At 40.8% G+C, this 26,608-nt stretch overlaps 1 protein-coding gene across 2 annotated transcripts in view; it reads right to left on the reverse strand.

Annotated features, from left to right (window-relative positions):
• The window catches only part of MYO16 (myosin XVI), a 517,517-nt gene that overhangs the window by 280,416 nt on the left and 210,493 nt on the right, over positions 1-26,608 (reverse strand). For both annotated transcript variants that reach the window (XM_044927086.2, XM_044927087.2), the window contains exons 7-9: positions 23,598-23,723; positions 10,860-10,935; positions 7,997-8,150 (exon numbers count right to left, since the gene is read on the reverse strand). In XM_044927086.2, coding sequence (XP_044783021.2) covers positions 7,997-8,150; positions 10,860-10,935; positions 23,598-23,723 — 356 coding nt within the window. The remainder of the gene's footprint in view (positions 1-7,996; positions 8,151-10,859; positions 10,936-23,597; positions 23,724-26,608) is intronic.

A 26,608-nucleotide genomic window follows, 5' to 3' on the forward strand; every position in this document is an offset into this window, starting at 1 on the left:
ATTGCCCATTATAACTCAGGCAGTTTTAGAAAACTAAAGAGAAGAAATAAAATGGACTATATTGAGATACCTTTGGCCCATAAGGGAAGAAAACTTAATAGAAACAAATGTTGAGAAATGGCAAATGTGATTCAGTTATTTTGATGGTTAAAGTAATGGACCAAGTAGATAGTTCCCAGTTTTAATCTTAGGAACATAGCTACATAAATTATTACAGGGAATTGGAGTTCTTCTGCATCAATGAAATAAAATAATTAACCAAAGCTTAATGTGGAATGAAACATTTCTTGGAAAGTGTTTCAATTAATTGCTATTGTTGACACCCCCCCAAAAAAAACAACAACAAAAAAAATCAACCTTAGGTTTTGTAAGAAAAACCTACAACTTAAAAAACCACTTTGGTAAAATATCACTTGTCACTAAAACAAAAATAAAAACGTCAGTGTGTCACTTGTGGTTGGATTTGAAATAATTCTGTTTTTAAGACATTCATGCAAAGATGGGCTCGATAAAGGACAGAAATGGACCTAACAGAAGCAGAAGATATTAAGAAGAGGTGGCAAGAATATACAGAAGAACTGTACAAAAAAGATCTTCATAACCCAGATAATCACGATGGTGTGATCACTCACCTAGAGCCAGACATCCTGGAATGTGAAGTCAAGTGGGCCTTAGAAAGCATCACTATGAACAAAGCTAGTGGAGGTGATGGAATTCCAGTTGAGCTATTCCAAATCCTGAAAGATGATGCTGTGAAAGTGCTGCACTCAATATGCCAGCAAATTTGGAAAACTCAGCAGTGGCCACAGGACTGGAAAAGGGCAGTTTTCATTCCAATCCCAAAGAAAGGCAATGCCAAAGAATGCTCAAACTACCGCACAATTGCACTCATCTCACACGCTAGTAAAGTAATGCTCAAAATTCTCCAAGCCAGGCTTCAGCAATATGTGAACCGTGAACTTCCTGATGTTCAAGCTGGTTTTAGAAAAGGCAGAGGAATCAGAGATCAAATTGTCAACATCCTCTGGATTATTGAAAAAGTAAGAGAGTTCCAGAAAAACATCTACTTCTGCTTTATTGACTATGCCAAAGCCTTTGACTATGTGGATCACAATCAACTGTGGAAAATTCTGAAAGAGATGGGAATACCAGACCACCTGATCTGCCTCTTGAGAAATTTGTATGCAGGTCAGGAAGCAACAGTTAGAACTGGACATGGAAGAACAGACTGGTTCCAAATAAGAAAAGGAGTACATCAAGGCTGTATATTGTCACCCTGTTTATTTAACTTATATGCAGAGTACATCATGAGAAATGCTGGACTGGAAGAAACACAAGCTGGAATCAAGATTGCCGGGAGAAATATCAATAAGCTCAGATATGCAGATGACACCACCCTTATGGCAGAAAGTGAAGAGGAACTAAAAAGCCTCTTGATGAAAGTGAAAGTGGAGAGTTAAAAAGTTGGCTTAAAGCTCAACATTCAGAAAACAAAGATCATGGCATCCGGTCCCATCACTTCATGGGAGATAGATGGGGAAACAGTGGAAACAGTGTCAGACTTTATTTTTCTGGGCTCCAAAATCACTGCAGATGTTGACTGCAGCCATGAAATTAAAAGACGCTTACTCCTTGGAAGGAAAGTTATGACCAACCTAGATAGCATATTCAAAAGCAGAGACATTACTTTGTTAACAAAGGTTCATCTAGTCAAGGCTATGGTTTTTCCTGTGGTCATGTATGGATGTGAGAGTTGGACTGTGAAGAAGGCTGAGTGCTGAAGAATTGATGCTTTTGAACTGTGGTGTTGGAGAAGACTCTTGAGAGTCCCTTGGACTGCAAGGAGATCCAACCGGTCCATTCTGAAGGAGATCAGCCCTGGGTGTTCTTTGGAAGGAATGATGCTAAAGCTGAAACTCCAGTATTTTGGCCACCTCATGCAAAGAGTTGACTCATTGGAAAAGACTCTGATGCTGGGAGGGATTGGGGGCAAGAGGAGAAGGGGACGACAGAGGATGAGATGGCTGGATGGCATCACTGACTTGGACATGAGTCTCAGTGAACTCCGGGAGCTGGTGATGGACAGGGAGGCCTGGCGTGCTGCGATTCATGGGGTCTCAAAGAGTCGGACAAGACTGAGCGACTGATCTGATTTGATCTGAAGACATTCATCTGAGGATAGTCTCATTCACCTTAGAGGAGTTCTCAACAATTATCACCAAAGAAACTTTAAAAAAGTCTCTTAAAGTAAGCTGAATCCAGAAGTGCTGTGCATTACGAAGGGAGTTTCTGAATACGTCAGGAGTTACACAGTCGCTTAATCACTGAGAACAAGCCCACAAGACACGGGCCACCCGAATCATCCTGTGTTGTACGACAGTGTGTTTCCGACACAGATGGACCACCAAGAGTCAGCATGAACCCCCAAGGTAAGGGCACTGTCCTCAGCAAGTCAGTCCCACTTCGGATGTCAGCCACAGGTCTGGGCATTCCCAGGCCACCTGCACTTTGGAGCCAACTAGCTGCAAATTCAGGTGTTCCCTCAAACTTTCTCAGGTTAGATGGTTCCCTGGAATGACTCAAGAAAGCCTTATACTTAAAACTGCATGGCTACAAACTTCATTTGGGTTTTCCCATAACATCTCAAACCAACTTTTTGGGAGCTTCAACATGAAGTATACAGACCAAGATAAACAGACACACACGGTAAGGTCTTGGAGGGCCCTAAAGTCAGGTCCTGTGCCCTCTTTCCATGGAGCAAGGGCACATTATCATCCTAGTGTATCAGTATGTTTATCAACAAGGAACAGAGGTTAGGCTGGCTCAAAGCCCCCATCCTTATCCTGAAATTGCATCATTGGATTTTAGATGCTCAGAGTGAACCAGGTCAAAGGGTTGGGTGGATAAGACATGGACAGATGGAAAACAGTGGCCCCGTCTTGTTCTAATCCTATGGGCATCTCTGTTAGGAAAGCGAGTTCACAGAAGACGGCAAGGACCGTGAGCGAGGATTTTGTTGAGGCCGCCATCACCCTAATACCAAAACCAGACAAAGAAAACTACAGGCCAATATCACTGATGAACAGAGATGCAAAGATCCTATTTCCTTTTGCATTGCTAAGTTGACTTGTTCATTTTACCTTTCCCCTGAAGGCAAAAGGTAGTTTTCTTTCTTTGTCTGGTTTTGGTATTAGGGTGATGGGAGCCTCAACAAAATTCTAGCAAACGGAATCCAACAACATACTAAAAAGATCATACATCATGACCAAGTGGGCTTTATCCAAGGGAAGCAAGGATTCCTCAATATCTGCAAATCAATCAATGTGATACACCACATTAACAAATTGAGATAAAGTTCAATTTGAGATATGATTATCTCAATAGATGCAGAGAAAGCCTTTGCAAAATTAAACACCCATTTATGATAAAAGCTCTCCAGAAAGTAGGCAAAGAAGGAACATACCTCAACATAATAAAAGCCATCTACAATAAACCCACAGCAAGTATTATCTTCAGTGGCAAAAAATTGAGAACATTTCCTCTAAAGTCAGGAACAAGACAAGGATGCCCACTTTCACCACTACTATTCAACACAGTTTTGGAAATTTTAGCCACAGCAATCAGAGAAGTAAAAGAAATGAAAGGAATTCAGATTGGAAAAGAAGTAAAACTCTCATTGCTTGCAGATGATCCTCTACATAGAAAACCCTACAGACACCACCAAAAAATTACTAGAGCTAATCAATGAATAAAGTTGCAGGATATAAAATTAATACATAGAAATCCCTTGCATTCCTGTACACTAACAATGAGAAAACAGAAAGAGAAATTAAGGAAGCAATCCATTCACCATTGCAACAAAAAGAATAAAATATGTAGGAATAAATTTACCTAAGCAAACAAAAGACCTATATATAGAAAACTATAAAACACTGATGAAAAAAATCAAAGATGAGACAAATAGATGGATAAGTATACCATGTTCATGGATCAGAATAATCAATATAGTGAAAGTGAGTATACTATCCAAAGCAATCTGTCGATTCAATGCAATACTTATCAAGCTACCAAAGGTATTTTTCACAGAATTAGAACAAATAATTTCACAATTTGTATGGAAACACAAAAAACCTCAAATAGCCAAAGCAATCTTGAGAAAGAAGAATGGAACTGGAGGAGTCAACCTGCCTGATTCCAGACTATACTGCAAAGCTATAGTCATCAAGACAGTATGGTACTGGCACAAAGACAGAAATATAGATCAATGGAATAAAACAGAAAGCACAGAAATGAATCCCACACCTATGGACATCTTATTTTTGATAAAGGAGGCAAGAATATACAAGACAATCTCTTTAACAAGTGGTGCTGGGAAACCTGGTCAACCACCTGTAGAAGAATGAAACTAGAACCCTTTCTAACACCATACACAAAAATAAACTCAAAATGGATTAAAGATATAAATGTAAGACCAGAAACTATAAAATGAGGAAAACATAGGCAGAACACTCACTTGCTTGCTCAGAAATCATAGCAAGATCCTTTATGATCCACCTCCCAGAGTAATGGAAATAAAAGCAAAAATAAACCAATGGGACCCAATTAAAAGCTTTTGCACAATGAAGGAAACCATTAGCAAGGTGAAAAGACAACCTTAAGAATGAGAGAAAATAATAGTAAATGAAACAACTGACAGAGAATTAATCTCAAAAATATACAAGCAGCTCATGCAGCTCAATACCAGAAAAATAAATGACCCAATCAAAAAATGGGCCAAAGAACTAAACAGACATTTCTCCAATGAAGATATACAGATGGCTAAAAAACACATGAAAAGATGCTGAGCATCACTCATTATCAGAGAAATGCAAATCAAAACCACAGTAAAGTACCATTTCATGCTGGTCAGAATGGCTGCTACCAAAAAAGTCTACAAACAATAAATGCTGGAGAGGGTGTGTTGGTGGGAATCCAAACTAGTATGGCCACTATGGACAATAGTATGGAGATTCCTTAAAAAACCTGGAAATAGAACTGCCATATGACCCAGCAATCCCACTGCTGGGCATACACACTGAGGAAACAAGAACTGAAAGAGAAAGGAAACCAGAATTGAAAGAGACACCTGTACCCCAATGTTCATCGCAGCACTGTTTATAATAGCCAGGACATGGAGGTGAGCTAGATGTTTATTGGTAGAAGAATGGATAAGAAAGTTTTGGTATATAAACACAATGGAATATTACTCAAGCTATTAAAAAGAACACATTTGAGTCAGTTCTAATGAGGTGGATAAAACTGGAGCCTATTATACAGAGTGAAGTAAGTCAGAAAGAAAAACACCAATACAGTATATTAACACATTTATATGAAATTTAGAAAGATGGTAATGACAACCCTATGTACAAGACAGTAAAATAAACACAAATATAAAGAACAGACTTTTGGACTCTGGGAGAAGGTGAGGGCACAATGATTTGAGAGAATAGCATTGAAACATGTATATTACCATATGTGAAATAGATGACCAGTCCAAGTTTGATGCATGAAACAGGGCTCTCAAAGCTGGTGCACTGGGACAACCCAGAGGGATGGGATGGGGAGGGAGGTGGGAGGGAGGCTTTGGAGCAGGGGACACAGGTACACCTGTGGCTGATTCATGTCGATGCATGGCAAAAACCCACCACAATATTGTAAAGTAAGTAGCCTCCAATTAAAATAAATTAATTTTTTTAAAGGAAATAGGAAGCTGGGGGTTTAAATGATGAAGAAAGATGGGCAACTGTAATTCAGATGAGGTTTTATTTGTTAAATCTTCATAACGAGGACTAGAGATAAAAAGTGGGAGAAGAAAAAATTATAGAAGAGAAACTGTAGATTATATGGAGGAGAGAAGACATTTTAAGTTCTTTATAACTCTATGCTTCTCCTATCAATGAATATGCCCTGATCTGTCCTGGGAAAAATAAGGAAAGGGGAAAAAAAAGGAGGGGAGCTTGCAGAAGATCTCAGCAACGGTGAGGAGAGCAGACAGAGACCCAAACCCGCCCCAGACGCTGGATGTTGTAACCACTGACTCCCACAATACTGGTGGTTAGGAGAGAAATGCTGCTTTGTAAATGACGCCTAAGAGATTTTTAAAGAAATACATTTCTGTTTCCTGTCAATCATGTCAATTGTCTGATTCACTTCATGCATGGCCTCTACTTGAAAATGTCCCAACGTAGCTCAGTAAATTGTTGCCCAAATCAATCACCACTGTGAAACTGTGATAAAAATCAACAGCTAGTCTTATTTTTTCTCTAAAAAATACACGCATTTACCAGCTTTAAAGAAAGTGTTCTCATTCATAATGTTTGTGGGCTTCTTTATAGCTGAGGTTGTTGTTTTTGTTCAGCTGCTCAGTCGTGTCTGACCCTTTGGGACCCCATGGACTGCAGCACACCAGGCTTCCCTGTCCCTCACTATCTCCCAAAGTTTGCCCAAGGAGACTTCAGATGTCCACATTTTTTCTTCCCACACTAAAACAAGGTCTGAAAGTCAACTATAGAAATTAAGAATTTTTGCCTTAAAACATAACTATACCTAGTTATTTTCATCCTGTTTATTCCAGTTCATATTTATTTCTAACACTACAAAGATAAAATCATGAATGATAAAAGAAACTTTACAAAATATCTTAGTTGTTAAACTAAACAAGTTTACCTGTCACTTGAGTTGCTCTTCAATATAATTTTTGATTTTATCCCCGAAGAAAGTCTTAACATTAGACTTAATCTCCACTGCCTGACAAAACAGATTCAGAGATGGGAAGCACCTTCCTCAAGGTCCCACTGATTGTATGCAGCAGATTTTTGCTTTAGTCTGAAATATTTTTCCCTCGTGCATGTATCTTACCGAGATATAATCTATGTAGCACAAAATTCACACTTTCATGGAGTACAAGTCAGTGCTTTTTAGCACGTTCACAAATGTGTGTAACCATCTCATCTACTTCCAGAAAATTTCCATCATTTCCCTAAAGAAACCCCATATCCATTCAGAGTTACTTCCCATTTTCCCCTCACCCTGCTCATCCAACTACTAATGTACCTTCTGTCTCGGTGCATTTGCTAATCCCAGGCATTTCATTATAAATTCAGTAATACACTATGTGGCCTCCTGTGTCTGACTTTCTTCATTTAGCATAATGTTTTTAAGTTTCACCTTGTTTATAGCATGTGTCAGTCTTTAGGACATACTTTAGATAGTAAGAAATCATTAGTTTTATACTTAAGACAGAAAACAGTGACTATTTGTATTAATTCCCTCATAGCTTAGTTGGTAAAGAACCCGCCTGCAATGCAGAGACCCTGCTTTGATTCCTGGGTCGTGAAGATCCCTGGAGAAGGGATAGGTTATCCACTCCAGTATTCCAGGGCTTCCCTTGTGGCTCATCTGGTAAAGAATCCACCTGCAATGTGGGAGATCTGGGTTTGATCCCTGGGTCAAGAAGATCCCCCAGAGAAGGGAAAGGCTGCCCACTCCAGGATTCTGGCCTGGAGAATTCCACGGACTATATAGTCCATGGGGTCACAAAGAGTCAGACACGACTGAGTGACCTTCACTTCACTTCATTTGTATTAATATTCCCTACTTGAGCAAATTTAGCCATGATGATAGTTACTGGAAATCTCTTGGTTTCTCGTTAGATAGTTATTGGTTCAGTTAGAAATATGGAATGTAGTTAAAAATGCTATCATTGGTCTCATGATGACAAACTGCATGAAGGACTGAAATGGTGATGCTTAAACATCAGAGGGTTTTCACGCCTGACTTATCTACTGTCCACAAGCATCTTTCAGCAAACACCGATAGGCAGGCTCTAACTTTTGGCTGCGAGACAGGCTTAACGTTCACTGAAAGATGACAGGTGACTAGAGAGGATGCCCAAGGAGGAAGACTGAGTCCTCGGGAGTGAGGTCGATGACTTTGTGATCAGGGAGGAGGCACTCACAGCTTGCTGGGAAGGACCGGAAGGTCAGGGACGATCTCTTCATAAGGGTCCTCTTGGGCCAAGGTCTGAACACAGAGAGACGCCTGCGTTTTTCCTTCCCAGGCAGACTCGGCCTTCAGCAGCATTTCCTCAATCAACTCCGACGCGGCGACGTCTGCAAGAAACCAAGAGGCGATGGGAGCCAGTGAGTGCTAACGTCACAGGAAACCACTCCCTTTCAATGACCCTGCTACGCTTACCATGCTACGACTTATCAACACACGAAGCAAAACGAAAAACATGAAAAGTCCACGGTGGGAATGCAATGGCAGCGTCACCATTGTGAAAGACCATTCCTTGGTACATCAGTGAGTGCATATTTAATTACAAATGAAAAGAATAAATACAAAAATAACGTTCATGGAGTGGTCACGGGTAAAATGCGAAATCACTGAGAAGCCGGGCTTGACAGAACTTAAAGTCGGTTTTCTTCCATGAGAATATCCCTTCATCCTGGTGAATATGAGTCAAGAGAGGAAAAGAGCTGTACCCTCCCAACAACTGGGCGCTTATAAAACAGGCAACAGGCATTCTACAGGCATTCTTCTAAGTGGGCAGATGGACGAGTAAATACTCGGTTGTGCCTTTAAAAAACAGTGGGTCTGGCCTCTCTCCATAGCCTAGTTTTCACTTTCAATAAGAAATAAAAATAATCATATTTCCCTACAAATCACACATTAACAACGACATCCGAACATTCTCGGGCAGCACTATAGATGTGCATTAATCAGATTTACGCTTGTTAGCAACTGAAACTGAAAATCAGCACATCCTGAAGAAAAAGTCACATTAATAACAATTAGAAACCTGATGGCCACAGCTGCTCCTTTTGGACTCTCACAACTAAATTGTGTAACCTCCCGTGTCCATGAACTTGAGTTATATGGCTTTACAGGCTGGGTGAAGTAACTCACCTACTGCAAGAAGATATTTAAGCCAGGATTTGATTATCATTTGCCTTAGATTAAATCATTCCTGTGTAATGAGTAGGAGACAGCTCAGGGCCCTCATCTCGGGAGATTATTTCTGTACCAAGAAACAGTGCTACGTCAAACTGCTTTTAACCCCTAGATAATCCTTCATGTGTTCATTCCAAATTCAAAGAACACAAAATAGCAAGAATAGAATGTAGCAGTGATGAAATGGTTTTTCTGTGCTCAGGCGAATGGGTGTCGCTCACTGTCCTTTGCACTATTATCTAACTCCTCGCTCTTACAGTTGCATGAGATGCAGTGTACCCTGTGTCTGCTTGAAGCTTCTCACTGCCTCAAAGTCCTCTGTCCCTCGTGTGTGTGAGAAGTATTTTCATTCAATCAGCAATGTTTACTAAGAATCTACTTTGCACCCATCACGATGTCCCCTGTGATCAACACGGCATGGAAAAAGGATTACGCGGATGCCAGACGCTGCGTGAGCAAAGCAGGCAAAACTGTCTGAGGCTCATCAGACACAAGGCCTGCGGCGGCCGGGGCGAGTCTAGACCAGCAGGTTAGTCGCTCCTGGGGCTCTGGGACTGTCCCTGCCAATCGCCTTGGGTCTCTCTTTTTTGGCAAGTTGATACTAGACCTGAAAGGTCAAAGTGTGACAGACAGGGGTCCCTGCAGTCTGAGGTCAATCATATACACTATTCTCCGGGAGAAACGCCAGAATTACGATCCTGGAAAAACGTCACCTTCTATTAGAACTAGAGTTAACAGAAGACATGACTTGAATTTCCAATAAAAATGTTTGGAAAAGAAATGGAAAAAGCTACAAATTTCTATTTACTCTTTTCATATTTACCATTAAGCACATATTTTTGTAGATAATGGTAAGATTACTACCCTATCATTAATATTAACGTGATTCTGAAGTTTGAAACTATTAAGCTATCTTACAGTGGTTAGTTAAGTCTTCAGTCTATTTTCAGCAAATTAGATGAATAAACATTAGACAATGATACTTAATTCCAATAAAATAAGAAATAGAGCATTGTGTCTTAACTTGGAGGTTTATCAGGTAATCATACTTCGCCTTGAGACACCCAAGGTGATTGAAATGAAATTAAGTTCAGGCATGACAAGCTTTTAGGTCACTAGAGGAATAAAAATGAGAAGAATAAGTATATTTATGTTATTCAGATCAATTACTACTTTCAAAAACTTTATATCATTTTGTTACTTTTGCTAGATTTTTCTCTTTGTTACTTAGAACTTTTATTTTTTAATATACTAAAACACCTTACAGGTAGTAACATTGTTGTCAACTTTTAAAAATTAGAAAATTAATGTAGCACTCAGGTTTTAAAAGAGTGGCAGAAAGAACTCTAGAAAACTTCAAAAGGTATTTATTAGAAAATAAGCAACATTAAGATTGTCAAAGTTTTAAATTTGGTTGGTAACACTAGTCTTTATTGCCTGCAGTATAAATATTTGTGCAGAAAGAAAAAAATACTATTACCATTTTAGAATACCCTAAGGAACAAGCATGTATTCTAGAAAATGTATTTTAAAGTGAGCGACAGTGCAAGAATCACTGCCCAGAAAATTTAAAGCCTCAAAAGCACATTGCAGTGCAGTACAATGCAATGATCCCTGTAAACGCTGCTGCTGCTGCTGCCGCCGCTGCTAAGTCACTTCAGTAAAGGCTAACTGTCCTCTAAGAGACTCCCGTAGCAGAGCAGTGTGCAGGAATCAGTGACACATGCTTGGCTGGCGTGAAGTGGGGGGTGGGGAGGATTCACAAAGCGTCCCAGGAGACACTGACTCATGCCGTGGCTGGGGCAGAGATGGGCCAGCCACTCCAGGATGACGGAAAGGGGCCCGTTATGATGTTCATGGCTTACCCGAAGCCTTCTCCTCATGGCAGTTCAGAAGGTGTGGATTTGCTTGATGCATCAGAAGAAGCTTCACCAGGTTCGCCTGAAACAGGAAAGGTAACTGACGTAGTAACGATTACGCTGGATGCTCAGGATTCAGCGGCAAAGTGTCCACAGCCACCATCCTCCAGGGGCACAGACGGAAGGGGAATGTGTGACCTACTGCCCCAGAGGTTTCTTACTCTCTGCTCCCAGTCCTTAGTCATTTTTTTTTTTTAAATGACATTCAAACTGTTTCATCAATGAACACATTCATATAAAATATTATTCATCAAATAAGGGTTAAATCATTGAGGATTTGAAAAGGTTCACTTAACATTTCTCAGGTTTATTTTAGGGCATTGTTTGAGAGGGAATGGGGCTTCCCTGATGGCTCAGCAATAAGCAAGCCACCTCTAATGCAGGACAAACTGGAGATGTGAGTTCTATCCCTGGGTCAGGAAGTTCCCTTAGAGGAGAAATGGCAACATGCTCCAGTATTCTTGCCTAGAGAATCCCATGGACAGAGTTGCCTGGCAGAATACAGTCGCAAAGAGTTGGACATGACTAGAGTGACTTAGCGTGCACACACACACACACACACACACGGGAGGGTTTATACGTTATAGTGTGCTTTGTTTTGGGGAAGGAAGTGGCAACTCACTCATTATCACTGCCTGGGAAATTCCATGGACAAAGGAGTCTGGTGGGCTAGTCTATGGAGTCACAAAAAATAGTTGCACGTGAGTTAGCCACTAAACGAGTGCTGTGTTTTAGCAATTCATGAAAGTCACACTTCTCATTTCTCTCCATCCATTACAGCACCAGGGCTGAACAGGAACCTAAGGTCCCACTGGACAATTAGAAGAACTTCATCTCAAGTTATCAGAATAAAGCACCTTGATGAGAGAGTAATATATTTTTTAAGTTTATTTTAAGACACATGATACATACAAAGAGTATATATAATGGATATATACCACTGAGAGAGCAAATAACGAGTAGAGTCCCACGCACTCAAGGTTTAAAAACGTCATTCATGGTATTTCTGTGTGTTCTTCTCCCAAATTATCCCTGTTCCTACTTCCCAGAGTTGGCCACTGTCCTGAATTTTGTGTTATCCATTACCATGCTTACTCTGCAGGCTTAGTCCCTAGGTATGGGAGGGCCCCTAATCAACATATCACTTGGCTTCATATGTTGTTTTTTTTTTTTAAGTTGGTTTTTTTTTAATTTTATTTTATTTTTTAACTTTACAATATTGTATTGGTTTTGTCATATATCAAAATGAATCCGCCACAGGTATACATGTGTTCCCCATCCTGAACCCTCCTCCCTCCTCCCTCCCCACACTATCCCTCTGGGTCGTCCCAGTGCCCCAGCCCCAAGCATCCAGTATCGTGCATCGAACCTGGACTGGCGACTCGTTTCATACATGATATTATACATGTTTCAATGCCATTCTCCCAAATCATCCCACCCTCTCCCTCTCCCTCTCCCACAGAGTCCAAAAGACTGTTCTATACATCAGTGTCTTTTTTGCTGTCTCGTATACAGGGTTATTGTTACCATCTTTCTAAATTCCATATATATGTGTTAGTATACTATATTGGTGTTTTTCTTTCTGGCTTACTTCACTCTGTATAATAGGCTCCAGTTCTAACCCTCATTAGAACTGATTCAAACGTATTCTTTCTAATTGCTGAGTAATACTCCATTGTGTATATGTACCACAGCTTTCTTATCCATTCATCTGCTGATGGACATCTAGGTTGCTTCCATGTCCTGGCTATTATAAACAGTGCTTCAATGAACATTGGGGTACATGTGTCTCTTTCAATGCTGGCTTCATATGTTTTTGACATTTATAGAAACGAAAGTCCTGATGTATGAATTCTTCTGTGCTTTACTTTCAAGAAATAATACTGCATTTCTGAGCATCCTTGGAGGTGATGGGTTTAACAACCCTTCATTCCTCTGTTTGGCTGCACAGATTGCCTTGTACAAACATATCACATTTTAGCCACCTTCCTCCTGGTGGACGTTCAAGCCACAGCAATCATTCATCTATACTTACAAATAATGTTGTTATAAATACTCTAGTTTATATCTCTTGATGTACGCCTTGTTCAAGATGGCGGTGGTGATAGGCTATGTGCAGAAATCTTCACTTGGCATTGGAGCCGTGAGCAAAGCGACTGTGCTCACCCTGAACTTCTCCTCTCCTACCGAAAGATCCCCATAAACCAGCCCTGCCCACACCTCTCCGTCCTCTGATCGGAGAACAAAGCTTCCACACAGGGGACTATACTCAATATCCTGTAATAGACCATAGAGGGAAAGAATACTAAAATCAGTAACCATGTGTCACTGAATCACTTTGCTATAGACCAGACACACACAACATCGTAAATCAACTCTACTTAAATTAACAAAAAAGAAGAAGCTCCCCTTGGTTCTGAACCAGCTGCTCAACCCCTGTTCTATTGCTGTGAGTGAAGTAGGCAGGAGGATCCTTTCTGCGGCCAGATTTGAAAGGGTCAGTAACAGCGTCTCAGTAATATTCATCTCAATACATGAATATGGCTTACTGCCCCATTTATTTAGATCTTCTTTAGCCTTTATTACATTGTTTCATATTTATATTATATTGTTAAATAGTTTCTAATGTATAAATCTTACACATATTTTGAAAGAAGATTTCTATATATTTTATGCTTTTAATGAAATACTGTGAACAATTTAATGGTTCTTGTTTTGTTTTTTGTTTTTTTTTAATTTTGGGAGATTCCTTTGGAATTTTTATTCTTTCTCTTCCTAACTTTGTCCTTCCATTTCTTGGTTTATTATATTGATTAAAAAGGGGCTGGCTTTTCTGGTCTGTGGCTTTGTTGTTTTTGCAACACTTGAGGGTCATTCTCCACCCACACAAGCACTCTGTCCAAACACCCCCGAGTATTTCCCCACCCACCACTTACTGATTTGTTAGTGCTCTCATTCAAAAATGAACTACATTCTAAATAGTCTGTCCCCTCGCTAGCTCTCCCACAGGTCCATCCCAAATCAGGGTTTGGCTTTACAGAACATGAAATATAATCATGTTACAGCAGACTGCTTCTATCTAGGGTTTATTTTTATTTCAAAATATACACAGTTTACTAAAGATGCGGATGTTCTCTTGAAATCTGAAAAGATATAATACATAAAGCAGGGTCCCAGCACATTAAAGTGGGTTAGGAAAGAGTTTTGTTTTATATTAAAAATGTGAGAGATCTGCTTGCTTTTCAACCATAAGAAAGGAAGGGAGGTTGGGAGGAAAGGATGGGCGGCAGAGAGAACAGAGTGGAGTGAGGGAGGAAGGGAAAGTGGAAGAACAGGAGAAAGGAAAGACAGAAACGCAAAGCCAAGAACTAAGTAACATCACTCTTGATTTTCACAATTTGGAAAAAACGGCAGCACCTAAAGGCTTTTACGTCTCGGCAAAATTGTCAGATTGTCGGGAGAGTCTAGCAATCACTCTGCATTTTCTAAATTCAATTCACTCTTCACGGCACTCCAGAGAGAAAACAACCTCCCTCCCTCCACAGCTTCCCCTGTACCTGCAGAGAGCATTTAAGTCATCAAAGCAAATGGTTTCCTACATGAAAATCTTTAACAACAAAAAGTACTTCCATTTTATTTCAGGCCTGTAAAAAACAAACATTCATCTGTGGAATGAAGAAGCTTCTCTCGCTTGGGGAATTCCATTCTTTTTTTTTGAAAGTCAGTAATTCCCGAGAGCTTCCGCTTGGAAATCAAGGAGGCATGCTCCAGAACTAAATTAAGCAGGGTAGTGGTGATTTCACTCTCAGAGTAGTCTGGAACATGTGTCTTAACCTCAGAAAAGATCTTGGCAGTAAATGACTTCAATGCGAGTAGTGAAGTGTGGAACCGAACAAGGACGCCCCTTCACTATTACAGAGGCTTTATAATCACCAAAAGGATCAAAGGGTAGTAAGGTGACTGATGTTCTGCGTGCGTGTGCCTGAGTGTGTGTGTGTGTGTGTAAGGAGGCTCTACATGGCTGATAGAAAATGTATTTAAGCTGAAATTTAAATTCACACTGGCTATGGACTTTACTCATTCCTTGGATAATTATATTTCGGTTTGGATAAGTTCACCAAAATTAATTCCTTGATGGTCATTTTAAATGACTTCTTTAAAAAGTAAAAAAATAAAATGAGTGTTCAAAGACAGCCAAATTCCTAGTTCAGAAGCTAAAAGAGATTGTTTCACTTAATAAAGAGAAATTATATGTTAAAGGTCTCCGGGAATTCAGAATTTATATGTACCCTCCACTCACTGGCTCACACGCTACATCTTCCTGAGTAAACGTGTCTTAACTCAGGACCATCTGAAAACCGTCAAGTGTACAGACTCCTCGATGGCCTCTTTGGACCGCTAACATGTTCTGCCCTTCATGGGGCTCCCTCTCCATCCTGTGCAGTTTCTTTGGCTCGTCCATCAAAAGCCTCTATATCCAGCCCCACCTGCACGCGCCCAGCTGTCTCCTGGATCTCCACCTGAACATGTCTCCCGTCGGCCCAGGGGTCTCACGGTGTGTGCTCACCCACCCTTTCTTCACACATGTGTTCAGTGACACACTGAGACAGACAAGCGTCTGCACAACTGGAACATTCACTGGCTCTCCTTAATAAGCACTAACTGAGAGCTCTGTGCCAGCCCTCTGCAGACAAGAAACCAGCATTGCTCTCGGTTCTCCCAGACTGGAGAGCTACAAGGACAAATGCTAGAGACATTTCTAACACATGGTCACTGATGTGATGGGACGGATACAGGTGCTAGGCAGGGCGCCTGAGGGGGAATCTCACTGGGACCCAGAAAGGTAGGAAAGACAGTCAGTGAAGTGACGGCTCCGAGCCATGCTGCAGGGCAGGGAAGGGTGAACCAGTCAACACTTCCAAGAAAAGCAAAGAACATGAAAAGGATGAACATGGTGGCCTATTCCAGAAATTAAAAGAAGTTCAGTATCACGGTGTCCTCCAACCTGGTGGGGGAATAGGAAAAATCATGAAGGAGAATTAAGCAGAACTCCTGGCGCATGGGGACTCATGAACTGTGTTACAGAATAGGCATTTTATGTCATCAGCTGTGGAAAGGATGGTGGATTGAATACTTTGTTTGTATGTCCATACAGAAATCTCACTGTAGCCCCACTGCTGAGAGTGGAGTGGCTAAGAACCAGGGGACTCTGCTAGGAGGCTGATGGGTTAATCCGGACACCACAATGCTGATCATGGGGTGAGGGCAGACCCCGAGGATGCACAGATTGGTCGGCCATGGTGGCAACTCGGGCAGCTCGAAGCTATTCACCAGGGAGGAGTCTATGGGCGCAGTGGTTTCCCACGTACAAGACAGGCAGGAAAATGACCATGCCCAGGTTTGTGATAAGACAATGACAAAACACAGAAGGAGTGACAGGCGGGGGACGGGAAAAGAAGAGGGTAACTCCCTTGGTACCAAAGGTGACGCTGAGGACAGGTGGACAGAGATAACCCACTGGGCACTGGTCCTCATGGGCCGGGAAACTCAAGAGAGGGCTTTGGGGACCGTGATCATGGAGAGTATTTGGAGCTGCAAGTGTGAGATTCTCTGAGGACGTGGAAATGCTGAGAACACAGGGAACCTAGGGTGGACCACTGAGCTGGTTGATATTTGATGCTCAGAGTGGTAGGAGGAAAACCAGACAGCGTTTTCAGTTTTTTCCAATGGAAAATAAATACCCAAAGGAAAAAAAAACCTCTGAATATGTCTCAATTCTTATGTAATTGGGCAAAATGTATTTGAGAATACAAATAACTCCTTTGACCATCAAGATACTCAGATGTGTGATACAAATAATTTTGAAGGGAAGGAGATTTGGATATAACATTTGTATGATTATTTTATCCTTTGTTTCAGGATTGCCAATCTTATTATAAACACTAAAAATATATACAAAGGTAGAAGCAAGTTCCATTTTATGTACAAATCATAAAAATTGTAAAATCAAAGGACTTATTGCTAACATAACTTATTCAATTCCTAGTTTTAGACAAGAATAGGCATCTATTATTCTTCTCACTGGAAAAGTTAATATATTTATAAAGGCAAGATTTAAAATATGTATACATGTCAGTTATAAATCCCAGTACAGACGTCAATTATAAATATTTTTATAAATTATGGACCTCTTTCTTCATAAAGGTATTTATATTTGTAAGACATTTATAAGAAACTGAAGTTGCTATGAACATCTGTAAAAATGTCATTAGTCTCTCCAAAATGTGAGGCTTTCTAAAACATTTTTCCACTCAACTGAGATGTATTTATTTACTTCCTTAGAGAGTTATAAATCTCCTGTGCATATAAACTGATATCCAGATAATACCTCTTTTGAAAGTATCATTCCAAAAATGAATATTAAATGGTATTTTTATGGGTGAACAAGTTTTTAAAATATCGTATGGTTATTTTCTTGACAAAATAATTAAGATGCAATCTGCTCAGAATCCTCTATTAACATAAATCTCGGTTGTTTCTTGGATCTAAATCAAGGAAGAGTATTTTGGGTTTGGAGTTTTGTATTCTAATAGAAAAGCCCTGCTCTGACTCAGGGCCAGCGCTCAGCTCCTGGTTCTGGGCTGATAGATCCAGCCATTCGAGTGCTTCCGTGACTCTGCTGGACACCAGGAACGCACACAGGCCGACACAGACAAACTCTGCCATGCTGGGTCCTATCTTCTGGGGGTGACTCCATTCACGTAGGTTTAATGGATTAAAATGGAAAAGACAGGTGATCGTCAGACCCTATCCTTAGTATCAAAGTGTTTGAGGATTTAGAAAACTCTGAATCAACGGTGAGTCACTTTCCAGAGATGCAGAAGACAAAGGTGAGACGACTTTGTTTAAAATTTGCCTCATGTGCACACCGTGATGGCTACTTTTGGAGAACTCTGGGCTGGACGTCTGTGTGAAGCTAGCAGCTGGATCAGTTGACTTGGACACTGGCTCCCTGACTGTCTGATACATTTGCCTCCATAGTCTTCCCCAATCTTCTGAGCTACGTAACCAGAAGGGGATGGTTCTCACTGATCAAAGACCGTGGCTGGGTCCAGGCTCTAGGGACGGAGACTCGGTGAGTCTGGTCAGGCTCACACGGCCAATGAGGGCTGGCAGGTGCCCAGAGCCGGTGAGAGGCCCTGGAAATCCTTAGCACAAAGCTGCTTTAATCCCTGAGATGTACAGAATGACTTGCAAGTGTGTCAAGGTGTGAAGCAGTGTCTGAGAAATAGAAGGAAATATAGGAATCCCCAAAAGGAGGAATATGTTTTATAAAAGTTGGGGTCAGATATTGTGCAGCTGGTTTGGGGAAAAAAAATGCAGCAACTGTAAAGCATTTCTTAACTTATCTGTTGTTGTTCAGTTGCTCAGTCATGTCTGACTCTCTGCACCCCATGGACTGCAGGACGCCAGGCTTCCCTGTCTTTCAGCATCTCAGTAGGTGATGCCATCCAACCATCTCATCCACTGTCATTCCCTTCTCCTCCCAACTTCAATCTTCCCTAGCATCAGGGTCTTTTCTAATGAGCTGGCTTTTTGCATCAGGTGGCCAAAGTATTGGAGCTTCAGCTTCAGCATCAGTCCCTCCAATGAATATCCAGGACTGATTTCCTTTAGGATTGTCTAGTTGGATCTCCTTGCAATCCAAGGGACTCTCAAGAGTCTTCTCCAACACCACAGTTCAAAAGCATCAATTCTTTGGTGCTCAGCCTTCTTTATGGTCCAACTCTCACATCCATACGTGAGTACTGGAAAAACCACAACTTTGACTATATGGACCTTTGTTGCAAAGTAATGTGTCTGTTTTATAATATGCTATCTAGGTTTGTCATAGCTCTTCTTCCAAGCGTCTTTGAATTTCACAGCTGCATTCACCATCTGCAGTGATTTTGGAGCTCAAGGAAATAGTCTGTCACTTTTTCCATTGTTTCCCCACCTATTTGCCACGAAGTGATGGGACTGGATGCCATGATCTTAGGTTTTTTAATGTTGACGTTTAAGCCAGCTTTTTCACTCTCTTCTTTCATCTTCAAGAGGCTCTTTAGCTCAGCTTCACTTTTTGCTATAAGGGCAGTGTTGTCTGCATATCTTTGGTTATTGATATTTCTCCTGGCAGCCTTGATTCCAGCTTGTGCTTCATCCAGCCCAGCGTTTCACATGAGGTACTTGACATATAAGTTAAAAAGCAGGGTAATGATATACCGCCTTGAGGTACTCCTTTCCCTATTTGGAACCAGTCCATTGTTCCATGTCTGGTTCTAACTGTTGTTTTTTGACATGCAGGTTTCTCAGGAGGTAGGTAAGGTGGTCTTGTATTCCCACGTCTTTAAGAATTTTCCACAGTTCGTTGTGATCCACATAGTCAAAGGCTTTAGCGTAGTCAACGAAGCAGAAGTAGATATTTTTCTGAAATTCTCTTGCTCTTTCTATGATCCAACAGATGTTGGCAATTTGATCTCTGGTTCCTTTCCTAAATCCAGCTTGAACATCTGGAAGTTCTCACTGTCATCACTCAGCTAGAGCCAGACATCCTGGAGTGCGAAGTCAAGTGGGCCTTAGGAAGCATCACTACAAACAAAGTTAGTGGAAATGATGGAATTCCAGCTGAGCTATTTCTAATGCTAAAGGATGATGCTGTTAAAGTGCTGCACTCAATATACCAGCAAATTTGGAAAACCCATCAGTGGCCACAGACTGGGAAAGGTCAGTTTTCATTCCATTCCCAAAGAAAGGCAATACCAAAGAATGTTCAAACTATTGCACAATTGCACTCATTTCACATGCTAGCTAAGTAATGCTCAAAATTCTCTGAGTCACGCTTCAACAGTACGTGAGCCAAGAACTTAATTCCTTTACCATTAATCATGAATAAATTGTGAGTGTTGGAAATGTAGCAAGTACAAGGGAAATACAGTAATAATAACATTCATCTTAATTACTCTTCCTTTTGTAAACTACATGCAAATGTTGAATCATATTTCCCACATAAGTTCATGACTGTGTTTCTCTAGGCTAAAAACATAGATCTAGAAAGGTTTTGGATCATAGATCAGGAAGGTTGTGGAATGTGACAGATAATGGGGTGGAATTCTGACGTCCTCCAACGCTCCCTGCCTGATTCATCGATGATTCTTCTGTCTCTTGACTTCTGTCTGACAACAGTTCCAGGAAGTTCTGTGAACGAAGCAGCACTTGTGTTGGGCTTATGTGTCTTACACCAAGCTCTGCTAGTCTTTCAGAAATAAGCATTTTTTAAAAAAATAGAAGCAGTTGTTTTAAAACATAGCAGCTCAGACTGATTTCTTACTGGTCCTCCCCATTAATTACAATAAACTCGGGAAAAAGCAAGCAATCCCAGAAGAACTCTGAAAAGTGGAAGAAGGAAGATGGACTGGCTCGGCACCCGTGGAGGGGAGGAGCCACAGGGAGGCAGGGCGGTCTGTGTCCTCACACACAGCAGAGGAGGGCAACTCTGGGCCCAATGCTTCAGCCCAACCCAGCAACGGAAGGGCAAGGGCGTGTCCCTGGTGGGCAGGCACACGCTTCCCACATCTTTCAAACCATGTCTCCCTGACAATGTCAGGTGGAGCCAGCGCCATGACCCTGCGAACAGTAAGTGCCAGAGGAGGCACTCTTTATCCAATGAGACCGATACCCCCCACCCCACTCCATGAAAGACAAGGGTGGCTGGGGAAGGGGGGCTTGTGAGCAGCGGGGGCACAATCAAAAGCCTCCAGCCCTGGAAGTTTGCTATCTCCATAGCAATTCTCCTACCCTACCCAGAGACATGGGCAGCTTGGCCCAAGGAAACACCTTCTGTCCTTCCTGGGGCACCAAAAAGAAACTCACAAGGACCCGAGGGACCCAGGTAAACCAAGCTCACCAAAGTAATACCTCGAAGGATCTGAAAATTAAACCATCACTGGACCCACATCCCACTCAAGTAGACCAGAACCTGGATGCTAAAGCTGAACAGAGCTGCTGTTTGCTAAAATAGATTTCCATAGGACCAAGATTCTCCTAACAAAATAGTCAAAATGTCCAAGAAACAACTAAAAACCACTCATCCTAGTAAAATAAAAATCAGAAGAGTACACGTTGGTTGATAAAAGACAGTTGACACCATAAATCAAGATGAAGCATGTTGAAATTATTTGACGATGATTTTAAAGCAGGCATCATAAGAATGCTTCAACAAGCAATTACAAATTCTCTTGAATTATAAAACAGAACACCTCTTCAAAGACACAGGAGTTTTAAGAAGGAACCAAATGGAAATCACAGAACTAGAAAATATCATAGCAAACAGAATACATCAACTCATATGAAATATTTCATTTGACCTGAAGGCAAGTAAAACAAAAAACATATGCTGGGTTCTGATAAAACCATTTAAATGTCTAATAACAGATCTATCAATAGTGACATGTCTTAAAAATTTTTTTGTTGTTGTTAAATTCTAGTCCTGTTCCTCCAGAGTTGATAACCTTATGAAAGTGGTTGCTGCTGCTGCTGCTAAGTTGCTTCAGTCGTGTCCGACTCTGTGCGACCCCATAGACAGCAGCCCACCAGGCTCCCCCATCCCTGGGATTCTCCAGGCAAGAACACTGGAGTGGGTTGCCATTTCCTTTTCCAATGCATGAAAGTGAAAAGGGAAAGTGAAGTCGCTCAGTCATGTCCAACTCTTAGCGACCCCATGGACTGCAGCCTACCAGGCTCCTCCGTCCATGGGATTTTCCAGGCAAGAGTACTGGAGTGGGGTGCCATTGCCTTCTCCATGAAAGTGGTTAAGGGAGCCAATTGGTTACTCTGAAATGATGCCTGACCCAAAATCTGAAAGTCCTGTCAGCCAAAGTGAAAAACTGGGTCAAATGATGCATTCAAGTCTGCGCAGTGCTCTGCGACATTTCACCACTTCCCGATTTAGTTGCTTGTGCTGTGATTCATGGGGTCTCAAAGAGTCGGATACGACTGAGTGACTGAACTGAACTGGAAGCAATCTCCGACTACCTTGGTCACATTTTGATAATTCACTGACCATCACCTCCTCAGCACAAGCCAATAAGTTGTGTCCAAGGAAACAGTACTAGCTTATAAGTCCACTTCTCTGTTTTTTAGAGAACTTCTCCCCTAACACATCCTGGGATCCTGCTATGCACGGGTGGACTACTGGTATACTGATGATGTACTTTTGATGCCCCAGGACTCCTGTGATCTCGAGAGAACTGGAAAGCCAGAACTCTGAGGCCAATGGTTTTAGCTACCTCCAGCCTCAGCTCCTCAACACAGCCATTCACTTACACACCTGGTATTACTAACAGCATGATAAAAATGTTAATTGAATGAATGAATCTTTTTCTACAGGAAATGTTGTCAAAGCAAACAGTGTTATTAGTTTGGAAGAAGCATATCCTCAAGTAATATACTTTTCCTAAGATGCCTGAGATGCAAATAATTTCAGTGTTTTCAACAACTGGATGATTCAACTTGTATGATATATATTCTACACATTGGCTAGTATCTAAGGGATTTAACTTACTATGGATTCAGTGAGTGACATAGTTGGCACCAAATTAATGCTTGGACATCAAGAAGTTTAGCTCAAATCTTCATATATATGTAACCTAAGTTATATTTTATACTATTAATACTAAGGCTTTCCCTAACACAACATATTATATATCTTTTAAAAAATCAACTTTAACATTAATAAATTATTATGAATACTGCTGAATTACATTCACTCACATAAATTAAATAAAATTGTATTTCTTCTTCATGGTAAGTCATAACCTAGTGAGAAGTTAGTTTGTGCAATAGTAACTCAAGATACATTAGCTATAGAGAATCAATTGAGAATTAATCAACTGAGAGTCAATTCAGAGAAAGAACTCTGCTATCATCCTTCATTTGTTACAATGAAATATAATTTATTAAGGAAAATAAAATATAAAATATTATTTTGCTTTAAATCTACTAACTGCAGGAAACAAACACAATTATTATAGACTCATGAAACCTGTACATTGAAAAGGACTGCTGCTGCTGCTGCTGCTAAGTCGCTTCAGTCGTGTCCGACTCTGTGCGACCCCATAGATGGCCTCCTACCAGGCTCCCCCGTCCCTGGGATTCTCAAGGCAAGAACACTGGAGTGGGTTGCCATTTCCTTCTCCAATGCATGAAAGTGAAAAGTGGAAGTGAAGTCGCTCAGTCGTGTCCGACCCTTAGCGAACCCATGGACTGCAGCCCACCAGGCTCCCCCGTCCATGGGATTTTCCAGGCAAGAGTACTGGAGTGGGGTGCCATTGCCTTCTCCGTGAAAAGGACTATATAATGTTAAAAAAAAATAGTATTAAGACCATAAGTCTATAAAGACTGTTTCTGGTTTTGACTATTTCTCCAATGAGTCGGAGTACATTATGCATAGTGTTGAGGAATGTAGGTTATGAAAGCTCTTTTGGAAAGTAAAATTTTTCTTTCAACCAAAAACATATTTTCTCAGTAAAACAATCCCATTAAAAGTCAAGTTACATCATGTCAGCACACATTTTGAAAAAAATTAAGTATGAAATGATGCAATGATCATATGATAATTTTCAAAACTGAATTCAGGGCATATTTTACCTGGCCATACTTTGCTGCCAAGTGAAGCGGGGTCCAGTACTGATTATCTGCAGCATTGAGGTCCCCACCATGTTCCAGGAGGAGACACACTACTTCCTTGTAGCCGCTGGCACACGCCATGTGCAACTGCAAGAAAAACACACTGTGTCATTTAATGTGGAAGAGTGGTGACAGCGGTGGACTTCATTTGGCGGTTTGAAGAGATGCATTTAATAAAGTATAGGAGCTAAAATACAAAGCCCTTTAAAAAGTTATATATAATTGTATTTGTACAAGTGGACATCATTATTCTTCGGGAAAAAAAAGCTAATGGGTTAAATATTATTTTCTGACTCTGACAACATGCATTTTTTCATGTAATTGTTTCCCTCTCCAGTGCTCCTTTCTACTACTATAATCTGAATACTTTCAAATACAAAATAAAATATTTAGGTACATTATCCCTTCTTTTTTTAAATTTATTTTTAATTGAAGGATAATCACTTTACAGCGTTGTGTTGGTTTCTTCCATACATCAGCATGAATCAGCAATAGGTACATATACGTCCCCTCCCTCCGGCACCTCCCTCCCGCTTCCCACCCCAAATCTCCCCTCTGGTGTGCCACAACACTGGTTTGAACTCCCTGAGAAATACAGCAAATTCCCACTGGCTGCCTATTTTACATGTGGTAACGTATGTGATTCCACGCTGCTCCCACCATCTCTCCCGCCCCCTCCTTCCCACACTGTGATCACAAGTCTGTTCTCTATGTCTGCATCTCCAGCTCAGTTCAGTTCAGTCACTCAGTTGTGTCCAACTTTATATGACCCCATGGACTGCAGCACGCCAGGCTTTCTTGTCCGTTACCAACTCCTGGAGCCTGCTCAAACTCATGTCCATTGAGTCGGTGATGCCATCCAACCATCTCATCCTCTGTCGTCCCCTTCTCCTCCTGCCTTCAATCTTTCCCAGCATCAGGGGCTTTCCCAATGAGTCAGCTTTTCACATCAGGTGGCTAAAGTATTGGAGCTTCAGCTTCAGCATCAGTCCTTCCAATGAATATTCAGGACTGATTTCCTTTAGGATGGACTGGTTGGATCTCCTTGTAGTCCAAGGGACTCTCAAGAGTCTTCTCCAACACCACAGTTCAGAAGCATCAATTTTTCGGCACTCAGCTTTCTTTATAGTCCAACTCTCACATCCATACATTACTCCTAGAAAAACCATAAGTTTCACTAGATGGACCTTTTTTTGGCAAAGTAATGTCTCTGCTTTTTAATATGCTGTCTAGGTTGGTCATAGCTTTTCTACCAAGGAGCAAGTGTCTTTTAATTTCATGACTGCATTCACCATCTGCAGAGATGTTGGAGCCCAAAAGAATAAAGCATCTCCATTGCTGACCTGCAAATGGGTTCATCAGTACCATCTTTTGAGATTGCACATATATATATGCATATATATATAGTTATATATATGTGTGTATATATAGTTATATATATATAAAATTATATAACATATGTTATTTTTCTCTTTCTGACTTACTTCACTGTGTATAATAGGCTCTAGGTTCATCCACCTTATTAGAACTGACTCAAGTGTGTCCCTAAAAATGCTGAGTAATATTCCATTATATACATATATATACCACAGCTTCTTTATCCATTCATTTGTCGATGGACATCTAGGTTGCTTCCATATCCTAGTTATTATAAACAGTGCTGCAAAAACACTGGGATACATGTTGTCTTTCTCAATTATGGTTTTCTCAGAGAATATGCCCAGTTGTGGGATTGTTGGGTCATATGGTAGCTTTATTCCTAGTTTTTTTTTTTAAGATATCTCCATACTGTTCTCCACAGTGGTTGTATTAGTTCACACTACAACCAACAGTGCGAGAGAATCCCCTTTCTTCACACCCTCTCCAGCATTACTAACAATTTCCCCTTTTAGGTCAGCATTTGCCTTATGAATTGAGGTGGTCTTATGTTGGGTGCATAAATATTTAAAACTGTTATGTATTTCCCTTGGATTGATCCCTTGCTCATTATGTAGTGTCCTTCCTTATCTCTTGTAATATTTTTTAAGGTCTATTTTGTTTGACATGAGAATTGCGACTCCAGTTTTGATTTCCATTTGCATGGAATATCTTTTTCCATCCTCTCACTTTCAGCCTGTGTGTGTCTCTATGTCTGAAGTGGGTCCCTCGTAGACAGTATAGATAGGAGTCTTGTTTTTACATCCATTCAGCCAGTCTGTGTCTTTTAGCTGGAGTGTTTAATCCATTTACATTTAAAGTAATTATTAGTGTCTATGTTCCTGTTGGATTTTCTTAATTGCTTTGGTTTGTTTTTGTAGGTCTTTTCCTTTTGTTGTGTTCCCTGCCTATAGAAGTCCCTTTAACATTTGTTGTAAAGCTGGTTTGGAGGTGCTAAATTCTCTTAACTTTTGCTTGTCTGTAAAATTTTATTTCTCCATCAGTTTTGAATGAGATCCTTACCAAGTAGAGTAACCTTGGTTGTAGGTTTTTTCCCTTTCAGTACTTTAAATATATCCTGCCACTACCTTCTGGCCTGCAGAGTTTCTGCTGAAAGATCAGCTGTTAATCGTATGGGGTGTCCCTTGTATGCTACTTGTTACTTTTCCCTTGCTGCTTTTAATATTTTTCCTTTGTGTTTAACCTTTGTTAGTTTAATTAGTATGCGTCTCTTCACTTTCACTTTTCACTTTCATGCATTGGAAAAGGAAATGGCAACCCACTCCAGTGTTCTTGCCTGGAGAATCCCAGGGATGGGGGAGCCTGGTGGGCTGCCGTCTATGGGGTCGCACAGAGTCAGACACGACTGAAGTGACTTAGCAGCAGCAACATGCTGCTGCTTTATCCTGTTTGGGACTCTCTGCGCTTCTTGGACTTTATTATTTCCTTCCCATGTTAGGGAAGTTTTCAACTATAATCCCTTCAAAAATCTCTCAGACGCTTTCTCTTTTTCTTCTTCTTCTGGGACCCTTATAATTTGAATGTTGGTATGTTTA

This window comes from Bubalus bubalis, chromosome 13 (genome assembly GCF_019923935.1).
Source record: "Bubalus bubalis isolate 160015118507 breed Murrah chromosome 13, NDDB_SH_1, whole genome shotgun sequence".
Taxonomy (NCBI): domain Eukaryota; kingdom Metazoa; phylum Chordata; class Mammalia; order Artiodactyla; family Bovidae; genus Bubalus; species Bubalus bubalis.